Source organism: Pinus tabuliformis, chromosome 9, assembly GCF_031772625.1.
Source record: "Pinus tabuliformis cultivar Carrire ecotype Pingquan chromosome 9, CPIR1, whole genome shotgun sequence".
Lineage (NCBI taxonomy): Eukaryota > Viridiplantae > Streptophyta > Pinopsida > Pinales > Pinaceae > Pinus > Pinus tabuliformis.
The window spans coordinates 768003965-768030845 of NC_142307.1; the positions used below are offsets into that span (position 1 = coordinate 768003965).

The 26881-nt window shown below is 39.1% G+C and overlaps 1 protein-coding gene across 4 annotated transcripts in view; it reads right to left on the reverse strand.

The window, feature by feature from the left end:
- Positions 1-26881, reverse strand: part of LOC149150991 (lactoylglutathione lyase family protein / glyoxalase I family protein) — a 109867-nt gene that overhangs the window by 60089 nt on the left and 22897 nt on the right. For all 4 annotated transcript variants that reach the window (XM_089439638.1, XM_089439639.1, XM_089439637.1 and 1 more), the window contains exons 4-7: positions 14616-14676; positions 14390-14466; positions 14140-14210; positions 13659-13748 (exon numbers count right to left, since the gene is read on the reverse strand). In XM_089439638.1, coding sequence (XP_089295764.1) covers positions 13659-13748; positions 14140-14210; positions 14390-14466; positions 14616-14676 — 299 coding nt within the window. The remainder of the gene's footprint in view (positions 1-13658; positions 13749-14139; positions 14211-14389; positions 14467-14615; positions 14677-26881) is intronic.

The following is a 26881-nucleotide window of genomic DNA, read 5'->3' on the forward strand; positions in this document are numbered from 1 at the left end:
TCTATTTTTAAACTTTCCATTTTTAGAAATTCTATTTTTAAACTTTCCATTTTTAGAAATGTATCCCTGACTACCAAATTTTCAACACTCCCTCTCAGCTAGGGAGGAATTTCTTTTTGCAACAAAAGATCTTTGCTTCCTCTACTCATCTTTGTTCATCTCTGCTCTGTGTCATCTGGAACAATGATTTCTCAGTCCAATGAAGAAGAATCATCAAAGGGGAGATTCATCCATCACCCTATATTCCACTTGGGGGGATTGCCACTTGCCAACATATGACAAGGATCTCGCACAACCAAGTCACATCTTTTTTTTCGGGGGTCCACTTGTCAACACAGGACAAGGATCTCGCAAATCCAAAGCTCATCACTACTTGGGGGGATCCACTTGTTAGCACAAGACAAGGATCTCGCACATCCAAGGCTCATCACTGCTTGGGGGGATCCACTTGTCAACATACGACAAGGATCTCGCACATCCAAGGCTCATTATTGCTTGGGGGAGATCCACTTATCAACACATGACAAGGATCTCGCACATCCAAGACTCATCACCCATGACCACCCTCTCTAGGAAGGGTCACATCCGTCAATCCAAGTTGTTCTCTGAAAGCCAAGAACTTTCCTTTCAGCAAAGGCTTGGTAAGAATGTTGGCGATCTGGTCATCAATCACTATATAATGGAGTCTTACTACTCTTCTCTGCACCATATCCTGGATATAGTGATATTTGATCTCAATATGCTTGGACTTGTCATGGAAAACGAGATTTTTTGCAAGTCAAATCCCACTCTTATTGTCGTAGTAAATTATTATTGTGTCCAGAACATGCTCAAACAATTGTCCAAAGATCTTCCTCAGCCATACTCTTATTGTCGTAGTAAATTATTATTGTGTCCAGAACATGCTCAAACAATTGTCCAAAGATCTTCCTCAGCCATACTGCCTCACAGTTATCCATGCTAGCAACAATGTACTCAGCTTTAGCTATGCTGAGGGCTACAGACTTTTGCTTCCTGCTCATCCAAGATATCATGGCAGATCCCAAGCTAAAGCAACATCCATATGTGTTTTTTCTGTCAGCAGAGTTAGCAACCTAATCAGCATCAAAGTACCCATGTAGTCTTACATCTTCAATAGTATATCTCAATCCAAGATTGATGGTCCCATGCAGGTCTCAACACATGCTTTGCAACAATACAATGTGCATGTGATGGCTTAATCGTATATTGGCTCAGAGTATTAACCACAAAACATATCATTGGTCTAGTGTTCACTAAGAACATCAATGCCCTAATTAGTTGTCGATACTCAAAAGGATTTGCCAAATCAGGACCTGCAGCTTTACCACACAACTTCTTGAAGTTCATCTCCATTGGAGCATTCATGCATTTACATTCTGTCAGACCAAATCTTTATAGCAGCGTGATAACATATTTTCTTTGAGAAAGGAAAATCTCACCAGGTTTCTACCATACTTCAAGACCCAGAAAGTAGTGCATCAAATGAAGATCTTTCATTTCAAATTCAGAAGCTAACTCCCTCTTACACTAGAGGATAAGAGGTTCACCACCAATCATAAACAAATCATCAACGTATAATACCAAAATCAAAAGGCATACCTTGGACCGTCTTGAAAAGATTTGGATCAGAATTACTTCTAGTAAAACCAATCTTCATCAAGAAGTTATCAATGCGAGAATGCTAAGCTCTTGGAGCTTACTTCAAACCATAGAGGGCTTTCTTCAGTCTACACACATGAGTTTTCCAATCATGTACTTCAAAGCCTTGTGGTTGCTCCACAAATACTTCTCCCTTGAGCAAGTCATGCAAAAAAGCAGTCTTCACATCCATTTGGTGAAGAGACCATCATTGGCTTGCAGCTAGCGCCACAATGGATCGAATGGTTGTATAGCAGAGAACCGGTGAAAATATCTCAGCATAGTCTTTTCCCTCTTTCTGAGAGAAACCTCTGGCCACAAATCTAGCTTTATATTTTTCAATATTGCCATTAGCACCATGTTTAATTTTATACAACCATTTAAAAGACACAACAGATTTACCTTTGGGTCTCAGAACTACTTCCCATACATCATTATAAACAATGGACTCATATTCTTCAACCATTGCATCTTTCCACACTTGAGCCTTCACAGCTTCTTCAAAAGTGCATGGTTCAGCTTGAATAATGTTGCTCATGGCTACAACATATCCTTGGAACCAGCATGGTTTCTTGCTTTCTCTGAAGGTTCCTCTGGGAGCAGCATCTTGAAGCATGTCATGAAGCCATAAAGGTCTCCTCTTAACAGGAGGATCCATGGGCTCCATGGGTTCATTAGCAAGATCAGTTTCGACTTGGGATTTTCTAGTATCTCAAAAGTATCATTTTGACTATCAACATTAGCAAGAGGAAGAGGAATGTCTCTTGCCTTTCCAAGAGCTGCATCTTCATCAAATGTTACATCTCTGCTAAACTCTATATTTCTTTGTCCTGATACATATATTTTGTAAGCTTTAGAATTATCACAATAACCGAAAAACGTACATTTCTTACTTGAAGCTTCCAACGTGTTCCTCTTCTCTTTTGGGACATGGAAGTAGACAGGGCAGCCAAAGATCCTCAAGTGCCCAACTTCGGGCTTTTCGCTAGTGAAGACTTCTTCGGGAGTCTTGTTGTTTAGAGCACGGTGAGGAGATCTATTTTGAACATAGACAGTTGTGTTCACAACTTCTCCCCGTAGAAACTTTGGTAGTTTCTAATCATGCAACATAGCTTTGATTGCTTCCATGATAGTTCTATTGCTTCTCTCAGTCACGCCATTTTGTTCTGGGTTATACAGTACTGTGGTCTCTTTCCTAATTCCAACTTATTTGCAGAAGTTTTGAGCTCTTGTCCACTTCATGTCCACTCAAGTCATGGAATGGCTCGACATCTTCCTCAATCTCGATACAAAGGACTTGGTTTTCACATTCATCAAATATCCTTGTTGATCCCAGAACAAGAGCAAGAGCAATAGTAGCAAACTAAAAGTATACCTGGTGATAAGGCAGGTCTTTCTTTTTTTTTCTAGATGTGAGAGTGGCTCCTTCATTATCCTACACCAACTTCCTCTTGGAGTTTATTGTTGTTGCACTATTCTGCATCCTCATGATCTTCAGCGTCTGTTTTTCTTGATCACATTCTCATCAAGAATTTAGTGAAAGAATCATTCCAATATTCATGAAAGAAAAATAACCAATGATCTATAAAGATAAATCTAAACCAGAGCAATGACAACATAAGACTTGAAAATATTTTTTTTAATGGGGATTGAAGGAAGTTGGTAGCTCTCTTTTGATTTGACCTTTATAAGTTACCACTGTCTATCAGTCATCTGCATCTTCTTAAACACCACTTGGGAAACTCCATCATGATCCACTAATGTCAGCTATTTCAAAAACCATCTTTCTCACATGAAGTAATGCTTTATAGTGAAGATGAGTGAACTTTCGATGTCACAGTTTATATTGATAATTATTTATCATGAATCAGTGCATGGATAGGTCTTCCATTGATTTTATAAAAAAATTCAAATCTTGATCCCAAAGTGAAGGCATGTAATAATTATACATATTGACTTCATTGTTTGCAATGATATTTGTTATAATCCATCTTTGATCGCTGCAAAAGAGGTTGGTTTAGAAAACTATCATTCCATATTTTGCAAAAGTCGTGATTCTTACCTACAACCGCTATTGTTAGTAAATTCTAATATCAAAATTACCAAAACCCGTAAGATTATGATCTTTCTCATATAATGTGAAAGAGTCAAAATCCCCCCATCTTCAGCATTCAATTTCTATTAGTTATTTTTTCATAACCTTCTATGTGTTATACTTTTTTCAAGACAACACTTTCTTGCACATGCATAAATAGAAGTAAAATTACTCTTTACTTTTGCATGCATCAATAAGTACCAAAACCACAACTATTAAACACATGCAACACCTTAATTATTATCTACTAAAATCACTATCATATCTTGGGTTTCTTGAAATCTTGGAAGAACGGTAGCAGCAAAATTTAAGTAGTAAAATTCAACTGTAAAATATCAGCAGTATAAATTCAGCAATAAAATTTCAGCAGTATAAATTCAGCAATAAAATTTCAGCAGTAAGATTTCAGCAATAAAATTTCAACAGTAAAAAGAAAATGACAGCAAGAGATATTTCAGCTGTAAATGAGATATTTCAACTGTAAATGAGATATTTCAGCAGCAAAAGGGAAGAGAAATTTCAGCAGAAAATTAACAAGTAGAAGGAACAACAAGAGATATTTCGGCAGAAAAAAGGGTTGTAAATTGAGCGAATAAGAAGAGATATTTCAGCAAAAAGAGAATTGCAAATAGAGCAAACAACAAGAGATATTCCAGCAAAAAGAGAGTTGCAAATAGAGCTGAAAACAAGAGATATTCCAGCGGAAAGAGAGTTGCAAATGGAGTTTGTCTTCACCAAAGCTTTGATACCATGTTGAATTTCTGATGTTCTATCTTGTAACAATCACTTATTACAAAAAAAATTTATGCTGGAATATTATATAAGCAATTGTAGATAAAACATAAATCAAATGCACAATAGAAGATAGCCAAGAACAAAATGAGGCACAGAGAATTTAATTCCAATGACCAGGGCAAGGAGAGCAAGAGATATTTCAATTGTAAATGAGATATTTCAACTGTAAATAAGATATTTCAGCAGCAAAAAGGAAGACAAATTTCAACAGAAAATTAACAACAAGTAAAAGGAACAACAAGAGATATTTCGGCAGAAAAATAGTTGTAAATGGAGCGGATAAGAAGAGATATTTCAGCTAAAAAAGAGTTGCAAATGGAGCAAACAGCAAGAGATATTCCACCAGAAAAAGAGTTGCAAATAGCGCTGACAACAAGAGATATTCCAGCAAAAAGAGAGTTGCAAATAGAGCTGACAACCAGAGATATTTCAACAGAAAGAGAGTTGCAAATGGAATTTGTCTTCACCAAAGCTTTGATACCATGTTGAATTTATGATGTTTTATGTTGTAACAATCACTTATTACAAAACTTCTTTATGCTGCAATATTAGATAAGCAATTGTAGATAAAACATAAATCAAATGCACAATAGAAGGCAGCCAAGAACAAAATGAGGCACAGAGAATTTAAGTCCAATGACTAGGGCAAACCCCACAAGGGAAAAGCCCAACCAACTTCTTCTTCTATTAGAAATCATTTGTTCAACAGAGATACATAGTACAATGAGAGGTCAAGAGATTGAGTAAGTTCACCCAAATCTGAAAAGGTTGTAGCATGAAGATCACTGGAAGTAGCAGCAGATGCACACACTGAATCAACTTTCCCTTCAACTGAATCAACACTGAAACACTGAAGCACTGAATCAACCTTGGCTCACCAAGTTTTGTTCTTACTCTCCAAGTCTCTCTCTCACAATCTTCTTCAACTCTCTCCAAATCTCTCTCAAGTTTGAATTCTTCTTTCACAATGCACAAGTAGTAAGAAGAGAGGATGAGAGGCACATATATATAGGAGGAACAAGGAGTTTGAATCATAACGGAGGAGTAACTCGCATGCCTTGAGGGAGATTTACATACGCCAATTAGGGAGTGTAACTCATGCCATTAAGGAGAGAAATGCATGCCTTGAGGGAGAGTTACATACGCCAATTAGGGAGTCCTTAGTAACTTATACCATAAAGGAGAGAATGTAACATATGCATTAAAGAGTGTGTAAGAGGAATCTTTTATGACATGCTTTAATGAGAGAGTGAGAGAGTGTAAGGGGAATCTTTTATGACAAGCTTTTATTGAGTGTAAGATAGTGTAAGAGCATTAATGAGAATGTAAGAGGAATATGCCATGCCAATAATGAGTGTAAGAGAACATTATTGAGAGCCATGATTGAGTGACTTGAATTTTTTTTTAATAATAATATAATAGTATCATAAGAATAATAATAATATTATTAATAATCATCGATAATAATGATGATTAAGTTGAAATTGAACTATTAGGATTGATTGATTATCAGAAGGGATTTTCCATCAACAATACTTGATTACCAATTGATGCAAGGTGACTTACTATTTTTGGAAAGTCCTACTTTTAGACTTTCTATTTTTAGACTATCTATTTTAGACTTTCTATTTTTAGAAATTCTACTTCTAGACTTTTCTATTTTTAGAAATGCATCCCTGAGCTGCCAAATTTTCAACAAAGCCGACAAGTGGAAAACCCAACAATCTTTCCTTATGAGAGTTCAATTCATCAATTGTAGATCAGTCAAAAAAACATATCTTTGATAAGATCGTATGGACACAAATTCATCCTCTTCCTCAATCACAGAGATAAAGAACCATAGAACTTCGCTTTACCACAAAGATAAGGAGCCACAAAGAAGCTCACATAAGTGCCACAAAGATGTTGACATAAGATGGAGAATATGTGCCACATGAAGCTTGCATAAGTGCCACATAGATGCTTGCATAAGATAGAAAATATATGCCATGGGAAGCTCGCATAAGTGACATGGAGATGCTTGCATAAGTGACACGAAGATGCTCGACTAAGACAGAGAATAATGCCACAGGAAGCTCACATAAGTGCCACAAAGATGCTCACATAAGACTTATAATAGTGCCATAGGAAGCTCACATAAGTGCCAGAGAGATGCTCGTATAAGACAGATAATAGTACACAAGAAGCTCGCATAAGTGCCACAGAGATGCTCGCATAAGACAGAAAATAGTGCCACAGCAAGCTCGCAAAGTGCCACTAAGATGCTCGTATAAGACAGAAAATAGTAACACAGAAAGCTCGCATAAGTGCCACAAAGATGCTCGCATAAGACAGAAAATAGTGCCACAAGAAGCTCGCATAAGTGCCATAGAGATGCTCGCATGGTTCCACAAAAATATCTTGCCTCAGCACCACATGGTTCTGCAAAGCTCATGTGTGATCCAAAGTGTGTCTTGGAGGAAAGCGAATAGGCTCTATTTATAGTTGTTCATTCATATGAATAGGTATGTCTCTTGGGGCAGGCTGACATGATCCTGGAGGAGCCGACTTGAGCATTTGAGGGGGCATAAATTCAAATTTATTTTTTTCTTTTTATTTCTTGATGAAATTACCGACCATGGCTACTAAATTCCACCAAAAGGTACAAGAGAGCTAGTGCACACTTCTTAAGAGAGAGAGAAGTGACTGAATGTGATGATGATTCAAAATAAAGGTGACTTCCCTCTATTTATATGATGGAAACCAAGTCACTGTTCATAATTTTGCAACAGAAAGTCCTAAAAGTTTGCTTGGGGTGTTCAACTAGGCCTAAAGATCACAAGTCGACCCTAAGATAGCTTTAAAACATAATAAATACATCAAAATCTCCCATGTGTGGGAATAACTACTCTCCAACACAACATCATCCTGCCAGAATGGACAATCCCCATCAACCTAGTGATAAAGTGGTCCATGAGTGCTCCTCACTCCAAGGTAGTCATCAAAGAGCATAGATATATCTCCAAGTAACATCTACTCTACCATGATGTCATCATCAAGGAGGCTCACATCACCCTTCTAGGGTATGTAGGGATTATGTGGCAACCTTTGAGGTAGGCGTTGACCTTTTAGCATGATGTGCCTTAGTGATCTCCATCATCATATGGACTCTAGAACAATGCAAAGTCTATTAAACAAGGTCAAGGCCAACCTAGGGGTGTCTTGGGTCCATCTTGGCACATCACCAAATAAGTCAATGTCTTGGCTTCCTGGCTCAGCATTTCAGCATCTAAAAGTGTGACAAGGGCATACAACCATGTGGAGGCTCCTCAAAGCCCAACATTCATCTCAAGAGGGCAACATTGGGGTTTCAAGGCCATCTCTACTCTCAAGGTTGGGCAAAATGTCCTCTTAATAGTGTTCGATAAGTGTCAAGTCATCCCTCAAAGGATCTTTGTTGCATCAATAATGAACCACCCGAAACATACCCTCAAGATCAAGTGAGATCAACATTATTAGGGACAAATACCGTAAAGTATCAAAATGGACCACATTTAATGTTAGGGATCGAGAAATAGTTCACATAAACCTTGCCTTCAAATGTCTTTCTAGCTCAAGGTTTGTAAGAAAGTTACCACACTTGTGTTAGGGATGATTATGCCTTCAACCGTATTAGGTGCTTCCAACCCCTAAGTGGAAGGACATTTCACAAGTAGACCCATCAATCCATATCTGCATGTGATAATGGTGGTGATGGAGTGAGAAAGACTTCAAAGAAAAGGGCCAGCCGCCATAGCCATGGTACAGCTAAAGGATTGGCCATAACCATGGTAACAACTAATGGATGTCCAACATCTCTAAGTGTTATAACAAGAAGAGGGAGCAATCATGGAGGCAAGAGTTACCCCTTTCATCAGCCTACTTTTTCCACCCCTTTAGTGCGCCTTTTATTTTAATGATTTATCTTTCTTTCTAGCATAGCTTGGGAGGCCTAGCTTGCTTTATGCTTTTCCAATACCCTTAAGGATGTAGCAGTTTCTCGCTCATAGAGGTTCAAGAGTTCCTTTTAGATAGAGCATGAAATGTTGAGGAACTGAGTGATGGCTAATGAGGGGGATAGAGCTCATGTTAGGCTTCCGGCCACATGTTTACTATGTCCCAACTATCCTTTGCATTCTTATTTTCTTGTTTGTAGCTTCATATGCTTTTATCTGTCTCTCACTTGCATCAACCTCTTAGGTCAGGTTTCCTGGCCCTGACTCAAAGATGTGGATATAAGGTGTTGGTCCCAATGACAAATGCCAATCAACCCAAAGAATGGATGTGGATAATAAGGGAAACATGGAATGTGGCAAGTATGGATTATCTTGAGCATGTTACTTCAATCAGTACCCCTCCTGAAGGAAAGACCTCATGGGAAGTCACAATAGCCTAGGGGCAAATGATAACCTCTCAAGTGAAGCATGGGAATAATGGTACAATCAAGAGCAGTCAATCATCCAGCTTGCCCTGTGATCCATAATATTATGCCCCAAAACATTAAATGAAAGCACATGATTACAAAAATGGTTAGTGCACCTTCCAATAGATGACCCACCTCCCTTCAAGAAGTATGTCAGATGGGAGATAGCTCTGAATGGAGCATAAGTGGAGAGATTTGACATAAAACTATTTGTACGCCATCATAGGGTTGCTGGTTGGCTGGCTGAACACTAGGAGAAAAAATTTCTCCTATAATTTAGCCACTTTTGGTGGTTATCAAGCACCACTTGTTGCTAGAAACCTAGACCTATGTTTTGCCATTCAATGCCTCTACATATATCAACTGTTGATTTGTGGTAGCATTGGATGTGCTCTAGCCTTGAAATTTGGAGGAGAGGCTAAGGCACATGAGATCTCCAAGACCCAGAAATCGTTTTGAGAAATTCCACCCGAATGAGGAGTTATTAAAATAATTAATATTTTTAATGGGTTCCTAAGTCTAAACTTAAGAAAATAAAAATATTAATGGGTATTAATAAAGATAAGGGTGAGAAGCTTCTAAGAGACGAGGATCAAGTCTGTTTTAATCTTAGTCGTTGATTAGGGACTTAATCTCGGTCGTTGATTCGTCAACAGGAAAAGTATAAGAGAAGACTTGAGGATCATTTGGAGACACATCGGCAGATACTTAGTATCTCAAGGAAAATCGATTCTCAAGTAGAGGAGATCGATTTCAGAGGGAGAGTTGCAGGGTGGAGGAAGAGGAGGGCATCAGCAGCAGGCAGTGACAGAGGAGGAGGTGACGCAGGGACAGTGGGAGACAGCGCAAAGAGAGACGCAGTCCAGAGGAGAGATGCAAAGCCTACGCAAGCTAATGCAGAGGGACGCAAAGCCACTCAGAGCCACGCTGGGCCACGCAGAGTGACGCGAGGGTAACGCAGAAGTGGGAGCAGTGTCTCCAAAGTGTCAGAAGATCTCAAAGGGAAAGTCTCAGGTGTTTTCTTTCAGTTTCTCTGTAAAATCATTCCTTGTAAAAGCAATTGCTGTTGAAGATTAATAAAGCCCTCATCTGCTGCACCGGTTTTCCCACATTGGGTTTTTCCGGGGACAATTGTCCAAAAACAACTATGTTGATGTGATTGGTTCTTGTGCATGTATTTTTCTCTAGGTAATTGTGTGATAACTGCAGTAGAATTTATTTTAATATTTACTAAAGAGATTTCATAAATAACTTATTGTGAATAATAAGTAGATGAAATAAATCAGTTGCTACAGTAGTTGAATTTCAGTTTAGAAATTTTCACATCAACTTAGCACTTTAGCCATTTCATCAACTTAAATGTTTGCTTCTTTTTCATGTAGCACCTTGTCTAGCCCTTTTAATGCTAGCACCTCTTCCTAAAGAACTTGTGTTTATCATTGTCTGACTTTTTATTCCTTTTCATGCATATGCATACGATCTTTTTAGCTTTATATGATCACTGGAAGATTCTTGCCTTTTCGATGCTCTTACATCTACATCTGATCATTTCATGTCGACCATCTCTTCCAGCCTTTTTATGTTGACACCACTGTATGATTGGAGCCTTGATCATTGTCAATGTTTTGTCATTTTGTCCCTCTGCAACAAATCTTCTTCAACTTCGGCACATTAATTGGAACCTATGTCACACGGTTCGAGTTCGAATTCGAGTTCGACAACGATTAGGTTCGATTCAGGTTCGAATTTTCCGATCAGGTTCGAATGAGGTTCGGCATTAGGTTCGACTATACATATTTTTCAATATATATATATATATATGACAAAATAATAGAAAATTCAAAATCGATCCATAAACAGTATTTGTCAGGATTTTGGGAAGTTATTCTTGAGTATCTGCCAACAATCTATTCTGTTTGCAATAACTTAATGGAGCTGAACTTCAACGATGCTGTTATAACTTATGGTCGGAAGGTGAAACTGAAATTGAAATTGAAATTACATTAAATAACAGCAGTAACGTCATCCAAGTACACCACCGCCATCCTATATTATTCATGCCTTCCATCTATCTTCCCAATAAATATCCGCAGTGAGTAGCAGAGACTAGAGACAGTGGCACTAAATGGTATATAACCAGAGAAGACGGAATGAAACATTATCTCATATATAATTATTTTATATATATATATATATATAATTATTTACTTATATTTTATGGCAATATTTTCTCAACACTATATATATATATATATATATTTATAACAATATTTTTTCAACACTAAACTCTAAAGCTGTAAACCATTCTTTCATCTTGTCATCGTCATCGTATAATAAAATTAGCAATATTTTGTATTTGAAAATTTAAATCAAAATTTAAGATATATATGTATAAATTATTTTTTATATAATAATTAACGTTATTTTCTAACATCACCGAGGCTCTAAAACGCAACACGCTTAATTAAACTATAAAACTTTAACCAGAGTAAAGTCAGCATAGTAGATTCAGTGGGTCATAGCTTCACCATTACAAACAGTAGCATGACGTACGTAATTCCATTGCTCGCTTCCCACGGAACATAGTTTATTGAATCTTTCGTGTCCCATGGAATTCCTTCGGGTTCGAGTTGGTTGTGCATCGAAAACTTAATTATAGGATCCAAAATAGTTACACCAGCACAGTTAAACAGCTAGGCAGCCGCAGCAATGAAATTATTAACACATAATTGGAAACGGAATGAGAAACAGGCTGGGAAGCGATGAAGAAAACCGGTGTGCGACCCAAAACTGCCAAAAAAAAACCATCGAACCTCAAAAAAACCGCTGAAATTCGCCTTAAAGTACGTTCAGGTTCGATCTTCAAATTCGATTTTTCAGGTTCGATTTTCAAGTTCGATCAGGTTCGATTAGGTTCGAATTCGTTCAGGTTCGCCGATCAGGTTCGACTTTCAGGTTCGGCGAACCTGAACGAATTTCAAATTTTTTTTTCAGGTTCGGCGAATTTCGAACCTGAACCTTCAGGTTCGCCGAACCCTGTGACATAGATTGGAACATCCTTGTTGATATTTGACACTGTTCTCCAACTTCATCAAATCACATTCAACTCCCAAGTGCTATAATGGCAGATTTGTGTTGCTTCCTTCTATGCAATGTGCATGCATTTTGGCCCATGTGTTATCAGGAGCACTTGATGAGTTTTTTTAGCACTTTTCCAAGAGGCAGAACAGTGCTCTTTGATTCCTTGAAGCACTGTTTGATCTTCAACACTTGCAACAGCTTTGTAAAATCACTTTCATCTTCTACAGTATTCTTGGGTTGTTTGAAGTATTTTCGTGGATCATTGACATTTTTTTCCTTTTAGTTCATCGCTTTCAAATATGACGGTAGCAACCTTGTTTCATTTGTACAAGTGCCCTTTACAATGGGATGTCATCTAAGCACATGTGTTGATTGGAACACAGCTTCTTTGTTTGCTCGGAAAACTCATATGCAGCATTGTTTGATCGTTTCAACTTCAGCACTGCCATCCTCTGGACATCTTTCTTCTCCAAATTGCTTAGCATCCAGGTTTAGCATTTAGTGTCCTACAAAATAAGCCCCTAACAACACATCCTTTTACATCTTCGGTTGACGTTATATGTGAAGGAAGTAATCATCAAGGGGGATAGGTGCAATGCCTCCTCCTTTCTCCTTTTGTCACTATGTAAATCCTTCGTCCTATACCAAGTTGACATTAAGGGGTATGTTAGGATATTTCACATGAGGAAGTTGCCTAAAAATAACTTGGTCTAATGCACTAGTCAAGTGTGCTTTCTAGTATATTTTTGTACTTTTTCATCTAATGGTCAGCATTCTGTCTTGTGCATGGGTGATACAACAGTCCTATTCTTGGTATGCACAACACTTGATCCACATGTTTTCAACTCATTGGTCCATCAGCATTATTTAAAGATTCTAGAGAGTCATTTGTCAATGATAGCTAAAGGCCAGTGTGACATTGCTTGACAGATTGTAGTGTACTGCATGCGGCCATTCTTTCTTGAGCAGTAGTACAGCTTTTCCATTGCTTCTGCAGATGTTTCCCTCTTTGATGTGTGCTTTGTTTTGTTAGTTCCTGTGGTTACCCACCAATTGATTTCAACACCATATCTTCATAGTAATTTCCTTTGAATTATCATTTTTGTTACTTCCAAATTTGTTCCCTTGCCACAGAAGGGCACTGGATATACTTCTTAACCTGCCATTAAAAACATCATCTGCCACTAACTAAAAAATTGAATGGAATTTTATCAACCTTTAGCAGAAAAGAACCAAAAATTAGATCAAAATGAAGCTAGCCTTCAGAAAACTTTCTTCTAATAAGGAAAACCATGTTTGTGAAAATCACTGTTTCATTTAACATATTATGGTATGAGTGATTTGATGAAAGTTGGAGAAAGCTTTACAAAACACCCTGCTAAAGTTATCTGTGGTAGAAAGTTCCACTAAGTTGTAATAATATACGGAACCATAAGTAATTGTCACTAATAGAACTGTTCAAACTCCAAAGCCATTTATTATCATGAAAATATTACAGTTTATAGTGTGCATGCATAGTTCAAATGTCAAATTGATATTATTTCATATCATTTTGCTCTTTCTTCTAAAACCAAAAAGTATACATACCATCATCTGGCTTTTTGACAAACTCAACTCCAAGTGTTGCAAACCTTTCACAGGCTTTGTACGTATCATCTACAGTAATGCCAAAATGTCCTGCAAGAAAATGAACAAGAAATGGTATCTGTAACACATAGTTTCAAATGATCAGCCAATGATAATGAATGCCTTCTCTCATTTCTATCCTGGAATTAAGTAATACAGTCAGCTTTGAAGCCCATAGTGAATAACTAGAGTAAGACTGATATTGAACAAGAGATGGTAGATCTAAGCATAGTTTAGCACATCAACCAATGAGAATGAATGCCTTCTCTCATTTCTATCTTAGAATTAAACAAAAGAGTCAGCTTTGAAGCTCCCGATGAAGGACTAGTTTTCCAGTCTAATACTGACATTGAACAAGAGACTTCTTTAAAAAACTACCATTCTCTGTATTTGGAAAAAAAAATCAATAACATGACAAAAATGGTAGGTGAAAGTCTCTTACCAAAACCACGTGGTTCACTGTTTCCATTATGATAGCCTTTAAAGTCAGGATCAGATTCAGTTCCCCAGTTACTGCAAGCCAATTAAATCAAAAGAAGCTATTAAGCCAGTCAAAAGAGCATTTAACTTACTCCCTAAGTACAATGGTGTGTTACATAACCATCTAGATTCTACTGCACGCTTTACTATCTGAAAACACAAAGCTATGAATAATTGAACCTAAATCAACCAAATGGGTCTATCTAATTTACTGTGTAAGCTCAATAGCGACTTTCTGAAAAGTCCAGACAGTACGTTCCACTGGATCTGCAGGTGCAGCATCAGTATCCTGTTCAGAAAACTAACATTATCAGGCCAGTGCAAAATAACTACTCAGAGAAAATTCTTTAGAAATTAGAAGATGGAAATGTGCATATTATCTGAACACAGAATCCAGATCTTCTCAGAGAATCACAGAAATATAGGATCATACTTTACCTCATACCCCAAAAAGTAGAGACTAAACTTCATGTCTGGAAAATCCAATCTTTTAAGCAATCTGAATTCATAATACAAGGTGACAAGTCAAATACAATTAAAAATAACCAAACTATGAAAACCAATAATCTGAACTTGGAAATAATTTAGCTACTACTATGATTAGAACACATCTTCATCCATTAAACATAGAAATCATGTTTTGGATAGACAAATTGGCTTGGCCTAGGTGCTTGTGTATCATAGAATGACTCTTTGCCCCTGCAAAATCAGTCCATCTGTACATACCACTTTATATATACAGTAATACTTTGGCACATGCATCTAATCTAAATTACATCAGCTCCAGTTAGCTAGAGAGTTCTGCCTCACAGAAATTAGCATCTACTTAATTTCACTATAAAGAAAAAGAACAGACCAGGTGATGGGCAGGAATGAGGCACACTGCTCCTCATCATGTCCCACAAAGGTATCAGAATGTGTTGTGACAAGATCTCAGAGAAGGATCAGACACACTCAGAGTCAGCACCACCACCAAGTATTTTCCAGCAGATGTATAATAGTTAACTAACTTCACTAATATCACCAGAGATTCCTCAAATTGGTTTCGTGGAAACTTTTAAAATCTGTTCTTTAAACACTGCAAAAATTTCACCTCATTTATTTGAGGTTCCCTGGATCTATTTCATAAAACTTTCAACCTTAGGGTTAAATCTGAAATATTTATTACAGCAGCAAATACTTTAATTCTGTTCAGCCTTTTCACTAGGCAAGTTCAAAAAGATAGACAATGAAAAAGTACTTGGAGGAGAGATGAATATCACAGCTCTTAAGGCACAATTTCAACCAACACATACATCACAGATTTCTAACAGCACTAAATGTGATTTCTAAATTCATCTAGGCATGCTAAAACATATAACATTTTAGCCTGACTGTCCCAACAAATCAGCTCATTAAAACAGCCACGAAGCTAACCATAACAATGAGAAACCAAAGTCTGATTTTTCAGATCTGTAGTATATTAATTTAGGACGGCAATATCATACTTCATATATTACATTGAAGATAAAGTACAATACCTCCATTCATCCCAAGCTGGTACAACAAGTCCCCTCCTCATCTAAAGCAAGGACTCTCCAATTGTTTCCCAAATCCTAGCCAGGGCATCCAACATCAACAGTGAACCCTAACCGACAATATGAAGGCCTGGCAAGGGATCCCACAAAGCTATCTAGCCACACCAAAGGCTCTACAACAAGTTCACCCTTAGATCTCCCACTTGCATTCCACAAGCTATCAAGAATATTCACCAAGCATGCATCACACAAACTCTACTTGCATCAAAGAATTACATATCTTGCTCTAAGTTTTCATCCCTCCAAGTCCTGTATGACACAAGCACAAAGAAAAGTGCATCAAGATTACAAGAACATACTTGAATGGTTCATTGTAACAAAGGCTCTCTCCTCCCTAGCATTTCAAATCTTGCTTTGGAGTTTCATCCCACAAACCCTAGGTCTAGCTCAGACCAAGACCTTAAGATTAACACTAAGTCTCCCAACTCATATATTACACAAGCAAAAAAACTCCATGACAAGTACATCAAGATCACAGCGACATGCTATAATAATTCATTGTAGCAAATATTGATGATTGTAGCTCGGGCAAGTACTTCTACATAGCCCTAAGTGTTTAGGCGTGCAAAAGCCACCCAAGATCTCCTTAGAACACTTGCTCTAAGTGTGAGCAAGTTGCATTTGTAACTTAACCTAAGTTAGACTTAGGAAAAGTACATAATTATTATGTCGGCTTATTGAGCTAAAGTAAACTTAAGACAAGTAAATTAATTACGTTAATGATTACGTTTTAATCTCAGCCCTTGATCTCCAGTGAGACGAGATCTAATCTCAGTTGTCAATCACTTTGGAGATTAGGGTTAGGGATTTATCTCAATGTAAAGTTATAAAAACAAGGTTAAGGAGAGGAGAAAGACACACCACACAACAACACAAGACTAAGAGAGGCATCTCAGTGAAGAGTGTGATACTCTAGTGTGTTGGGTCTGACAAAGGGGGAAACAAGGAGATGTTGATCAACCAAGGAGAGCTTGATCAACCGGATCAAATCCAGTTGTTGTATGTATTTTCTTAGTAGGGCCATTTTCATGGGACGAGAGCCCAAGTAAATTCTAAAAGTTAATGAAGAAACTTAGAAATGTGATCAGGTTGAATTTGTTGTGTCATATATTTCGTGATTGAGATTGGTATATTTTGCTTTCGTTGAATTTATTAATGTTAGGAACCTAGTTGTGCAATTAATCAGTAGAATCTATAATTTGCTGAGAATTGAATACCAAATGCTAGTTTTGTAGGGAAATATAATGTAGTATCATAGCATAAACTATGAGGCATTGATCACTGAATTATAAGTGCTAGGTTAGTATGGCATCGTCGAGGCTAGGTTCAACTACATTCATACGAGCAGAAAAAATAAAAAGGGAGGCCGAAGGAAATCGAACGTACAATACCATTGCATTGCTGAAGAGGAAATTTTGTTTAAGGGGTCGTAAAACAATTTTGGTTGAGTTGTGTTTTAAAGTTATTAAAAAAAAGGAAGGGTCGACAACCCTGAGTGGGTTGTCAAACCAACCTAGTTGATCAGGGGAAAGTCAAGGCAGTGGCAGTAGGGATTAGCTGCAAGTTGACAGGATTGAGTGTCGAGAAGGCGACCAGGTGCCTGGTAGGGTCAATTAGTAACAAAACGATCACAGGCATGAAGAAGAGAAACCAGAGGCAGCGTAGTGCGAGCAGCAACTGGATCGGTAAGGCAACGAGCAAGACAGTGAGCCAGCAATAAGGTGACAAGCAAAAAAGAAGGGTCGACAACCCTAAGTGGGTTGTCAAACAACCCAGTTGATCGGGAGAAAGTCAAGGTAGTGGCAGTAAGGATTAGTCGCAAGCCGACAAGATTGAGTGTCGAGAAGGCGACGGCTGCCTGGTAGGGTTAATCAGTAACAAAACAATCAGAGGCTTGAAGAAGAGAACCCAGAGGCAGCGTAGCACAAGCAGCAACTGGATCGGTCAAGGCGACGGGCAAGACAGTGAGCCAACAATTGTTGATTTTTGGGTAGCATCGAATGTGCCCTAGCTCCGAAATTTGGTTTAGGGGCTAGAACACATGAGATCTCCAAGACCCAGAAATTGCTTGGATAAATTCCACCCGGAGTGCATGTTATTTAAATAATTAATTATTTTTAATGGTGCCTAAGTTAAAACTTAGGAAATTAAAATAATTAAAGTGAATTAATGTAAATATGGGTGAGAAGCTTCTAAGAGATGAGGATCAAGTCTGATTTAATCTTAGCTGTTGATTAGAGATTACATCACAGTCATTGATTTCTCAACAAGAAAAGTATAAAGGAAGCCTTCGGGTTAGTTGGAGAACACAAACTGTGAGAGCAGCACTTGAGCTAGATCAAAATTTTGGGGCGTGGTTTGCTGAGAATTCTGAAGTGAGCTTCTAGTGTAGAGAGGGACAGTTCGGCAGAGGGACTTCCATCCAAGGCCGAGAATACATAGCAAAGAGGCAGCGCAGCACCGGGGAGAGACATCACAACTCCAAAAAGGGTGACGCAGAGGTTGGAGGGTTGACGCAGTCACTTAGAGGCAATGTTGGGGTTTCTATGAGGCAGGTTGGGCATCAATTCAACAAATCGTTTTCTAAGCCAGGAAGGCTCACTGGGAGGGTGACGCATTTCACCGCAAAGCTGGGAGCAACTATCGTTGCACAGCAATGGGGACAACGCAATCACCTGTGGGGTTTGTTCATCCAGTTGCTAGATTCACCAAAATATCTGTCTCCGGATAGAGGTACTTCTGTCGGGTTTATTCTCTGTTGGGTGAGCCGGATTTGGCACCCTAGCTGTATTCAGAAATTTGCTTAAAAATAAAACCCTCATATCTGTTGCACCAATTTTCCTGCATTTGGTTTTTCTGGGGACGTTTGGTCCAAAATTAAGTGTGTCCTTTGTGTGGTTGTCTCATTTATCTTTTCAGTACTTGATCTATATAGGGGTGTAGGCTGCAATGTATTTGCATTAATATTTTCTGAATATTTCTGAAAATAACTTGTTAAAATGAAGAACACAAGTAGGTAATGCAAATCAGTTTACTGCAATAAGATTTATGTTTTGTTAGATTCAAAAATTTTTACATGGTATCAAAGCAATTACAGATCAAGGAGGATTGAAGCCATCAGAGAAAGGGCAGAGGAAAAATTTGTGAGTGAAGACAGTTGTCCCAAGAGACAGCGCAGTTTCAAGCCAAGAGAGCAGAGGAGTGACGCAGTCACCAAGGGAGGCTCACACAGAGCCTGCGTTAGCCTGATTGGGTGACGTTGTTGTTGTAGAGGGCAGCGCAATGGTTACTAGGCCACCGCAATGACTCTTGAGTCTCATTTTTCCAGTTGTCGTGGCTAGAGGTGCAGCACAGATTTCATCTAGAGTTGCTAGTGGGGTGTTGATTTTGTTGGTGCAGAACAATACCTAGTGGGGTAGAAGCAAAGTAGAGGGAATCATTTCCTCGAAAGATTTCTTGCCAAGAAATCTAGATCCAATGCTGAGCAACAGCAAAGAGAGATCAGAGAGGGGTGGTTCGACAGTGGTTGGCAGAAGGATTTTCGTGAAGGAAATAGAAATTCAGAGGAAGTTTGTTCCTTAGAGGATTTCTAGCACCAAATAAATCCAGATCCGAGTTTTGTTGGGACAACAGCGAAAGAAGGAGAAGAGAACCAGTTCGACATTCATTTGAGCAGAGATGGTTGTTAACGGACTGAGGGATCAGGACAGGTTGGATGGAGCATCCAACTTCGTCATCTGGAAGGCCAGGATCCTGGCAGTTTTGGATAAAAATTGCATCAAGGATTATGCCTTGAGGACGGTTGATGTTGATCCTCTCAAGAAGTATGAGGAGGCTCGGGCAAAAGCAAAGTGCATGATCATGGACGAGGTCAAGGATCATGTGATCCCACATATTGTTGAGAAAGACACAGCAAGGGAAATGTGCGAGGCCTTGACCACATTGTAAGAAGGAACTTCGGTTCAGCGAAAAATGTTGCTTGACAGTCAGCTGAGACAGTTTTCGATGCAGAAGGGAGAAGAAATCGATCCCGTCCTTCTCAGGTTGCGAAGGATCCGTGACCAGCTAACTTCCGTAGGGTCTACACCAGATGTTGAATTTATGGTCAGGACTACCCTAAATGCAGTCACTGAAGACTGGGAAACCTTTGTCCAAAGCGTCTTGGGCAGGGCTTCTCTTCCCAGTTGGGAGATGTGAGCAGCTCTTCGATAGTTTGAGATCAAAGGATTAACCAAGGCAGGAAGTAGCAGCAAAGGGATCAGACTCAAGGAGGAAGAGGAGGATCTAGCTCTCGCATCAGTGGGACAGCAAGGGCAGCAAAAACGGAAGGAGGACATATCCAAAGTCAGATGCTTCAGATGTGGAGAAATGGGTCATTTTGCCACACAGTGCCCTCAAAAGAAGAAGGGCAAAGAAGAGAAGTTTGACTCAAAGGTTGCTCCAACGCAAGCTAACAAAAAGGACAATGAGGATCGCGCCATGAGTGCTCATGCGCCTCTAGAGAAGAGGTGGGGCGATATTGAGCTGTAGTCGGGAGGTCTACATAAAAGGGCAAGATCCTTGAGGTTCCCAAACTCTTGGATCACATATGGCTACGGGAGCCCTTAATGACAGTAGTAGAATGACGGGAGTCAGTTGGTGTGAGGGATGATGGAGCAATAGTGGCAAAGCTAGAGTGCCAAAGTCTGAAGCAGCACAGTGGAGTGTTGCAGCAGTGCGGAAGGCACAAAGTAGATACAACAGCAGCGTAGTAGCATCAAAGGGTCAGCACAAATTAGCAGTAGAGATAGCTTCAGCGTCAAGGGGCATCTAGACTGACCAACATGTCAGCTTTTGGGTGGCTTTTCAGTTGCTTACTTCTCAGCAACTGAGTTGTAGTGCAGCAGTTAGCAGTGGCAATGCTATGGGCAGCATGATGCAGCATATTGAGAGGGAGTTGCAGTACAGATGCAACAGTGACAGTGGCAGTGTCATGGGCAGCAGTATAGATTGCAGCAGCACAAAGGACCGATGTCGTGGATCAATGTGATACTTCTATTGGGAAGTATTGTTAGAGCACATTCCTCGCTAAAAGGGAGTGTTGATTTTTGGGTAGCATCGGATGTGCTCTAGCTCCGAAATTTTGTGGAGGGGTTAGAACACATGAGATCTCCAAGACCCAGAAATCGTTTGGATAAATTCCACCCCAAGTGCATGTTATTCAAATAATTAATTATTTTTAATGGTGCCTAAGTTAAAACTTAGGAAAGTAAAATAATTAAAGTGAATTAATGTAAATATGGGTGAGAAGCTTCTAAGAGACAAGGATCAAGTCTAATTTAATCTTAGTTGTTGATTAGAGATTAGATCACAGTTGTTGATTTCTCAAAAGGAAAAGTATAAAGGAAGGCTTGGGGTCAGTTGGAGAACACACACAGTGACAGAAACACTTGAGCTATATCAAAATTATGGGGCGTGGTTTGCTGAGAAATCCGAAGTGAGCTTCTGGTGTAGAAAGGGGCAGTTCGGCAGAGGGACTATCGTCCAAGGCCGAGAATACATAGTATAGAGGCAGCGCAACACCGGGGAGAGATAGCGCAGCTCCAAAAAGGGTGACGCAGAGGCTAGAGAGCTGACGCAGTCACTTAGAGGCAACGCTGGGGTTTCTGTGAGGCAAATCGGGCATCAGTTCAACAGATCGATTTCTGAGCCAGGAAGGCTCACTCTGACGGTGACGCAACTCCTAGAGGAGGTGACGCAGTTCCAGCGCAGAGTTGGGAGTAGCTATCGCTGCACAACACTGGGGACAGCGCAATCACCTGTGGGGTTTGTTCATCCAGTTGTTGGATTCACCAAAATATTTGTCTCTTAATAGAGGTACTTCTACCGAGTTTATCCTTTGTTGGGTGAGTCGGATTTGGCACCCTAGTTGTATTTAGAAATCTACTTAATAATAAAACCCTCATATCTGTTACACCGGTTTTCCCACATTGGGTTTTTCCGGGGGTGTTTAGTCCAAAAATAAGTGTGTCCTTTGTGTGGTTGTCTCATTTATTTTTCAGTACTTGATCTGTATAGGGATGTAGGCTGCAGTGTATTTGCATTAATATTTTCTGAATATTTCTGAAAATTACTTGTTAAAATGAAGAACACAAGTAGGTAATGCAAATCATTTTACTACAGTAGTATTTCTGGTTTGTTAAATTCAGAAATTTTCACAGCAATAGGGTGACAAGCAAGATTTGTGCCAAACATCGATCAAGTGGGGTCACAGTAGAGTTGGTTGATTAGTAGGTCAAGCAACTATAATGCAAACAGCGATAGGCACGATAGGAAGACTATATCGAGTATAGGCATAGGTGAGGCAGATTGTGGAGACAGTTGGATGATAGGCCACCACGTGGGTTGGAGGTTATAGAACAACCAGCAAGCCAACCACGCAACAAATCGAGTAGACTAGTTGAGGCAATTAGGCAGGCCAAAGGTGTGGTTGAGCCCATGAGTGTGATCAAAACACATAATCATTGGCATAGGTCAGTCCTCAAACGCTACATCTCTAGCAGCCCACAAATTGAAAGATGCGAAAACCAGATGTATCATCATAGATGGGGTGAAGGATCACGTGATCCCTCACATATCAGGGAAGAATAGCGCCCATGACATGTGGATTGCGCTGAAGAGTCTATATCAGAGTGACAATAAAAATCAGAAAATGGTGTTAAGGAAGAAGCTCAGGAATACCAAGATGACTAAATCAAATACCACGGCATCATACCTCACAAGGATTCACCAAGTTTGAGATGAGCTTGGAGCTCTTGGGGTAGCCTTGCCAGATGATGAGCTTGTAAGGATAGCCCTGAGCGGGTTCTCAAAAACTTAGGGCTACCTTTGTGACAGGCGTTCTAGCACAAGAAAAGCTACTAGAATGGAACGTACTGTGAGATGACTTCACCTGAAAGGGGACTAGGAGAATCATTATCTAGAGAATAGCAAAAGAGTGGGGATGATGAAAGTTTTGCTCTTGCCAGTTGGGGAATGTGGAGCAAATGTTAGAGTAGTATGGGTGAGGAGTCAACCTCACAGCCCAAGAAGGACTTGACTAAGGTCAAGTGTTTTGCTTGTAATAAGACAGAAGGTTATGCTTCACAGTGTCCAGAGAGGAAGAAAGGGGGAAAGGGGAGAAGTTTTCAAGGAAGTTTGAAATCGAATTCATACTTGATTCCTAGCTTACCTCATGCACATTACCAGTAGGTGCATGGGTACTAGACAACGAAGCCAGAAGACATATGACATGAGCAAGGGAACAATTTGACAGCCTAACCAAGTGGGACTCAAAACTGTGTGTAGTTTGGTGTTGATACCAACATGCAATGAGGCGGGGTTGGAACAATGATATTCAAACTTGAGTCATGAGGCGGGATGGAAGTAAAGGACATGTTGTGGATGCCAGAACACAACTAGAGTTTGCTCTCAATCTCTATGATAGAGAAGAAAAGGTTTGTGTAGCATTCCAAGATGGAAAGGTGTTAATTTTAGATAGCAATGGTATGTTCTATGCTTAAGCAAAATTTACATCGATGTTTCTTTAGTAGCCCAATGACAATTTCAAATTATATCCAGTAGCAATCACATTAATGTATAATCATTGATAGTAAATGCAGATAGAACATAAAATCATATGCGACAAGTCAAGACAAGAGGACACAAGATGTGGCGGATGTCAGGGATACACCCCAATGTGGGGAAACCCTTTGATCAATTCTTCTTATTATTCTTCAATAGTTCAGCAAGGAGAGAGAGTACAAATATCATAAGTACAAGCCCAAAACAGATATGTCAAATCAGTACTCAATGAAGCCCTAACCAGCAAGTCAACGGTGGTCAAAGCTGCCCCAAATCAACCTGAAATTAGCTTGGTCAATAGCAGAATACAACGGCCTCAAGAGAGGATGAAAGTCAACCCAAAACAGCTTGGTCAACCCAAACAATGCTCGCTGTAATTTCTGCAGTCAAACAAGAAGTCAATGTTGCAATCAACGTGGTCAAATTGTCCCTAAATGCCTCGATTTGCATGCCAAAGAATGCGGCCTAAAAATATCGAAGTTCTGGCCCAAAACAGAAGTCAACATTGGTGTCAAAGTACTAAAGTCAACACTAGTCAATGCCGCCCTAATCATGGAAAATTTCAGCCTCCAAAAATAGTCTTCCTTCCACACGTGCAAAGAGAAAAGAGCCTCCAAGTTGTACAAACCAATCAAGAGAGGAGAGAGAAGATGATGTGATGAGATGAGTGAGTGTCCAAATGAGAGAAGGGTCACTCCTATTTATACAATTCGTTGAGGGTGAGGAGACCCATCCATTGGGCTTCATGAGCCTACATTTAACTGAGGTCGACCTTGAAAATTTTTCCATCAGAAAGAATAAATTCAAAATTCCATTTCTACTTATCAGAATGAGATGATCTTTATATCAAAATTGTACCTCTCCGAAAGAGGAATCCAATGCAATAAGCATCTCAATCATATGAGTTGTCCTAAGGTGGAAGTTGGCCCTAGTTGATAATTTTAACAAAAGGTATTGATCAGACCCAATGGATCTATTTGTGATGAGGGACATGTCATAGGAGTTATAGTGAGAAACATGTATAGGCCAAAGGGCCAGCCTATTTGAGCAATGGCACAAAGAAAAGCAGTGATAGAGGACAAGGAGAAGAAAGTTCTGAAGGTTGAGCAGCTCAGACGGAGTCAGCTTTCAAGTTCAGGAAAGGAGAAGCAGTCAACAGACTCCTTCAAACCTATCAAGAAGGTCAAAGCACGAGTGAATTTGTTCTTGGAATATTCCACTAAGAGGTGAGTCCTCCAGTATTCTGTAAGCTCCATCAAAGAATGTGTTGTTGGTTTTCTAGAGAGTCCATCGACTACAATATTCTTTTTCCCTTTTACGTATTCAATATCAAAATCATAAGCCTGGACCTTGCTCACCCACTTTTATTGTCATTCGTTCAGGTCCTTTTGTTCCAAGAAATGGCATAAGTTGTTGTGGTCTATCTTCACTACGAACCTGTTTCCCACCAAGTATTGCCTGAACTTTGCCAAGGTGTGCATAATAGCTAGCATTTCCTTGTCATATATGGAGTAAAGTCTCTTTGTGTCCTGGAGTTTCCGACTCTCAAATGCAATTAAATGGCCCTTCTACATTAAAACTATTCCTATTCCTTCTCCTGATGCATCACATTCTAACACAAAGGGTTGACTGAAGTCGGGGAGTGCTAGTACTGGACATGAGCTCATTACTTCCTTGAGCTTATTGAATGTTTTGTCTAATTCTTTTGTCCACCTGAATGCTCCTTTCTTTGTCAAATTTGTTAATGGTGTGCTTAGTTGAGAGAAGCCTTTGACGAATTGTCAGTAATAGCTACAAATTCTAAAAAATCCTCGCAACAGGTCAAATTCTTAGGTTGTTGGCTAGTCCAACATTGCTTGAATCTTCTCTTGATGTACCTATACTCCTCTCATGCTAATTATGTGTCCCAGATAAAGAATCTTCGTCATCCCAAATGCACATTTTGATGCCTTGGCATAGAGTGATTGTTGTTGCATTGTGCTCAAAATTTTATCCAAGTACCCCAAGTGATCTTCCCATGTCCTATTGTATATGAGAAGGTCCTAAAAAAAATACTAAAAAAAATTTTCTTAACTACTTGTTGAAGATGATATTCATGCAATATTGCAATGTGGTGAGAGCATTGGTTAGACCAAATGGCATGACGAAAAATCAAAGTGTCCATAGTGGCATTTGAATGTTGTCTTCGGCACATCTTGCTCTTGAACCCAGATTTGATGAGACCCTAATCATAGGTCAATCTTTGAAAAATAAATTGCCCCATGTAACTCATCCAGTAACCCATTGATCTTGGGGATAAGATACCTATTTTTTATGGTCTTCTAGTTGAGTACCCAGTAGTCTAAGATACCGGATTCGTCCAAAAGCCCTGTCGAATCGCGAATCCAGCGAATCCGACACGATTCTCTGCGGATTCGTGTCCAAACTTCAGGACACGTCGTGTCCTATAACGTGTCCCAAATTTGCAATGTGTGTCGCAATTTTTGGGACGTGCCCTGTTTTTGGGACGTGTCAAGCCAGAGTTTTCAGCATTCTTTTGTACTGTTCATAAGATTGGCGATTAATGAATCGATTATAAGTTGCCAGAAAAGAAAGGCCTATTCTAGTATCTTCCATATCCTAACTGTGTGAAATGGTGGTTTTATTCTTTGATTGATTGGATGATTTTCTAATGAAATATGGCCTCTGTCTTGAATGTAGTTGCATATTCAAGAGCAAAATTTGAACAACCCTTGCTTCACTGAGATGCTAAATGCTGCTAAAGGAATGCTGCTATAATAAATGGGATTTGGTTCATTGAGATTCCTTGCTTGAGATTTGGCATGGAGTTCAATATTTTAATATCAAAGCAAGCATTTGACGAAGTGGTTGCTTTCAGTTTTTCCTGAGTATAGATGTGAGATATATAACCCTAAGGTTTGGAGTCTGGACAACATTATATCTTTTCATCTTGAATCTGGTCTTGGAGGGAACAACGTTATTTACAGAGAAAAAAGTGGTCAAATATTATTGTTGATATTTAGAGGTCAAACAAGCATGATGTGCCACCTTGATTGATTCAGTTTTTATCTGGTTCTTTTGAAAGGGTTGCACCATTTAAAAAAAATGGTGAAATCTAGTTGTAAGTTGTCTTTCAGTTATGAATTATGAATCATGATTTAAATTTTTAATAAATTTATCATTTATGTGACCAGTACCACTGACATTTATTTGAATTTTGTATGTACTATGCATGCTAATTAGTAATTACTAATAGGCATAGCTATAGATGAAGAATCAAGATCTATGTTTGAAATCAATAAATTTGTATCATTAATTAAAATTTGTGTAAGAAATATGATAATATCTAATTTTTAATATATATATATATATATATATATATAACGTGTCCTAACGTGTCCTGTTCCGGGGGGTCAGCGTGTCCCGAATCCCACACCACGAATCCCGAATCCTACGTGTCCCTAATCCCCGTGTCAGGTGACTTAGCCAGTAGTCAATACACATCCTCCACGTTTCATCCTTATT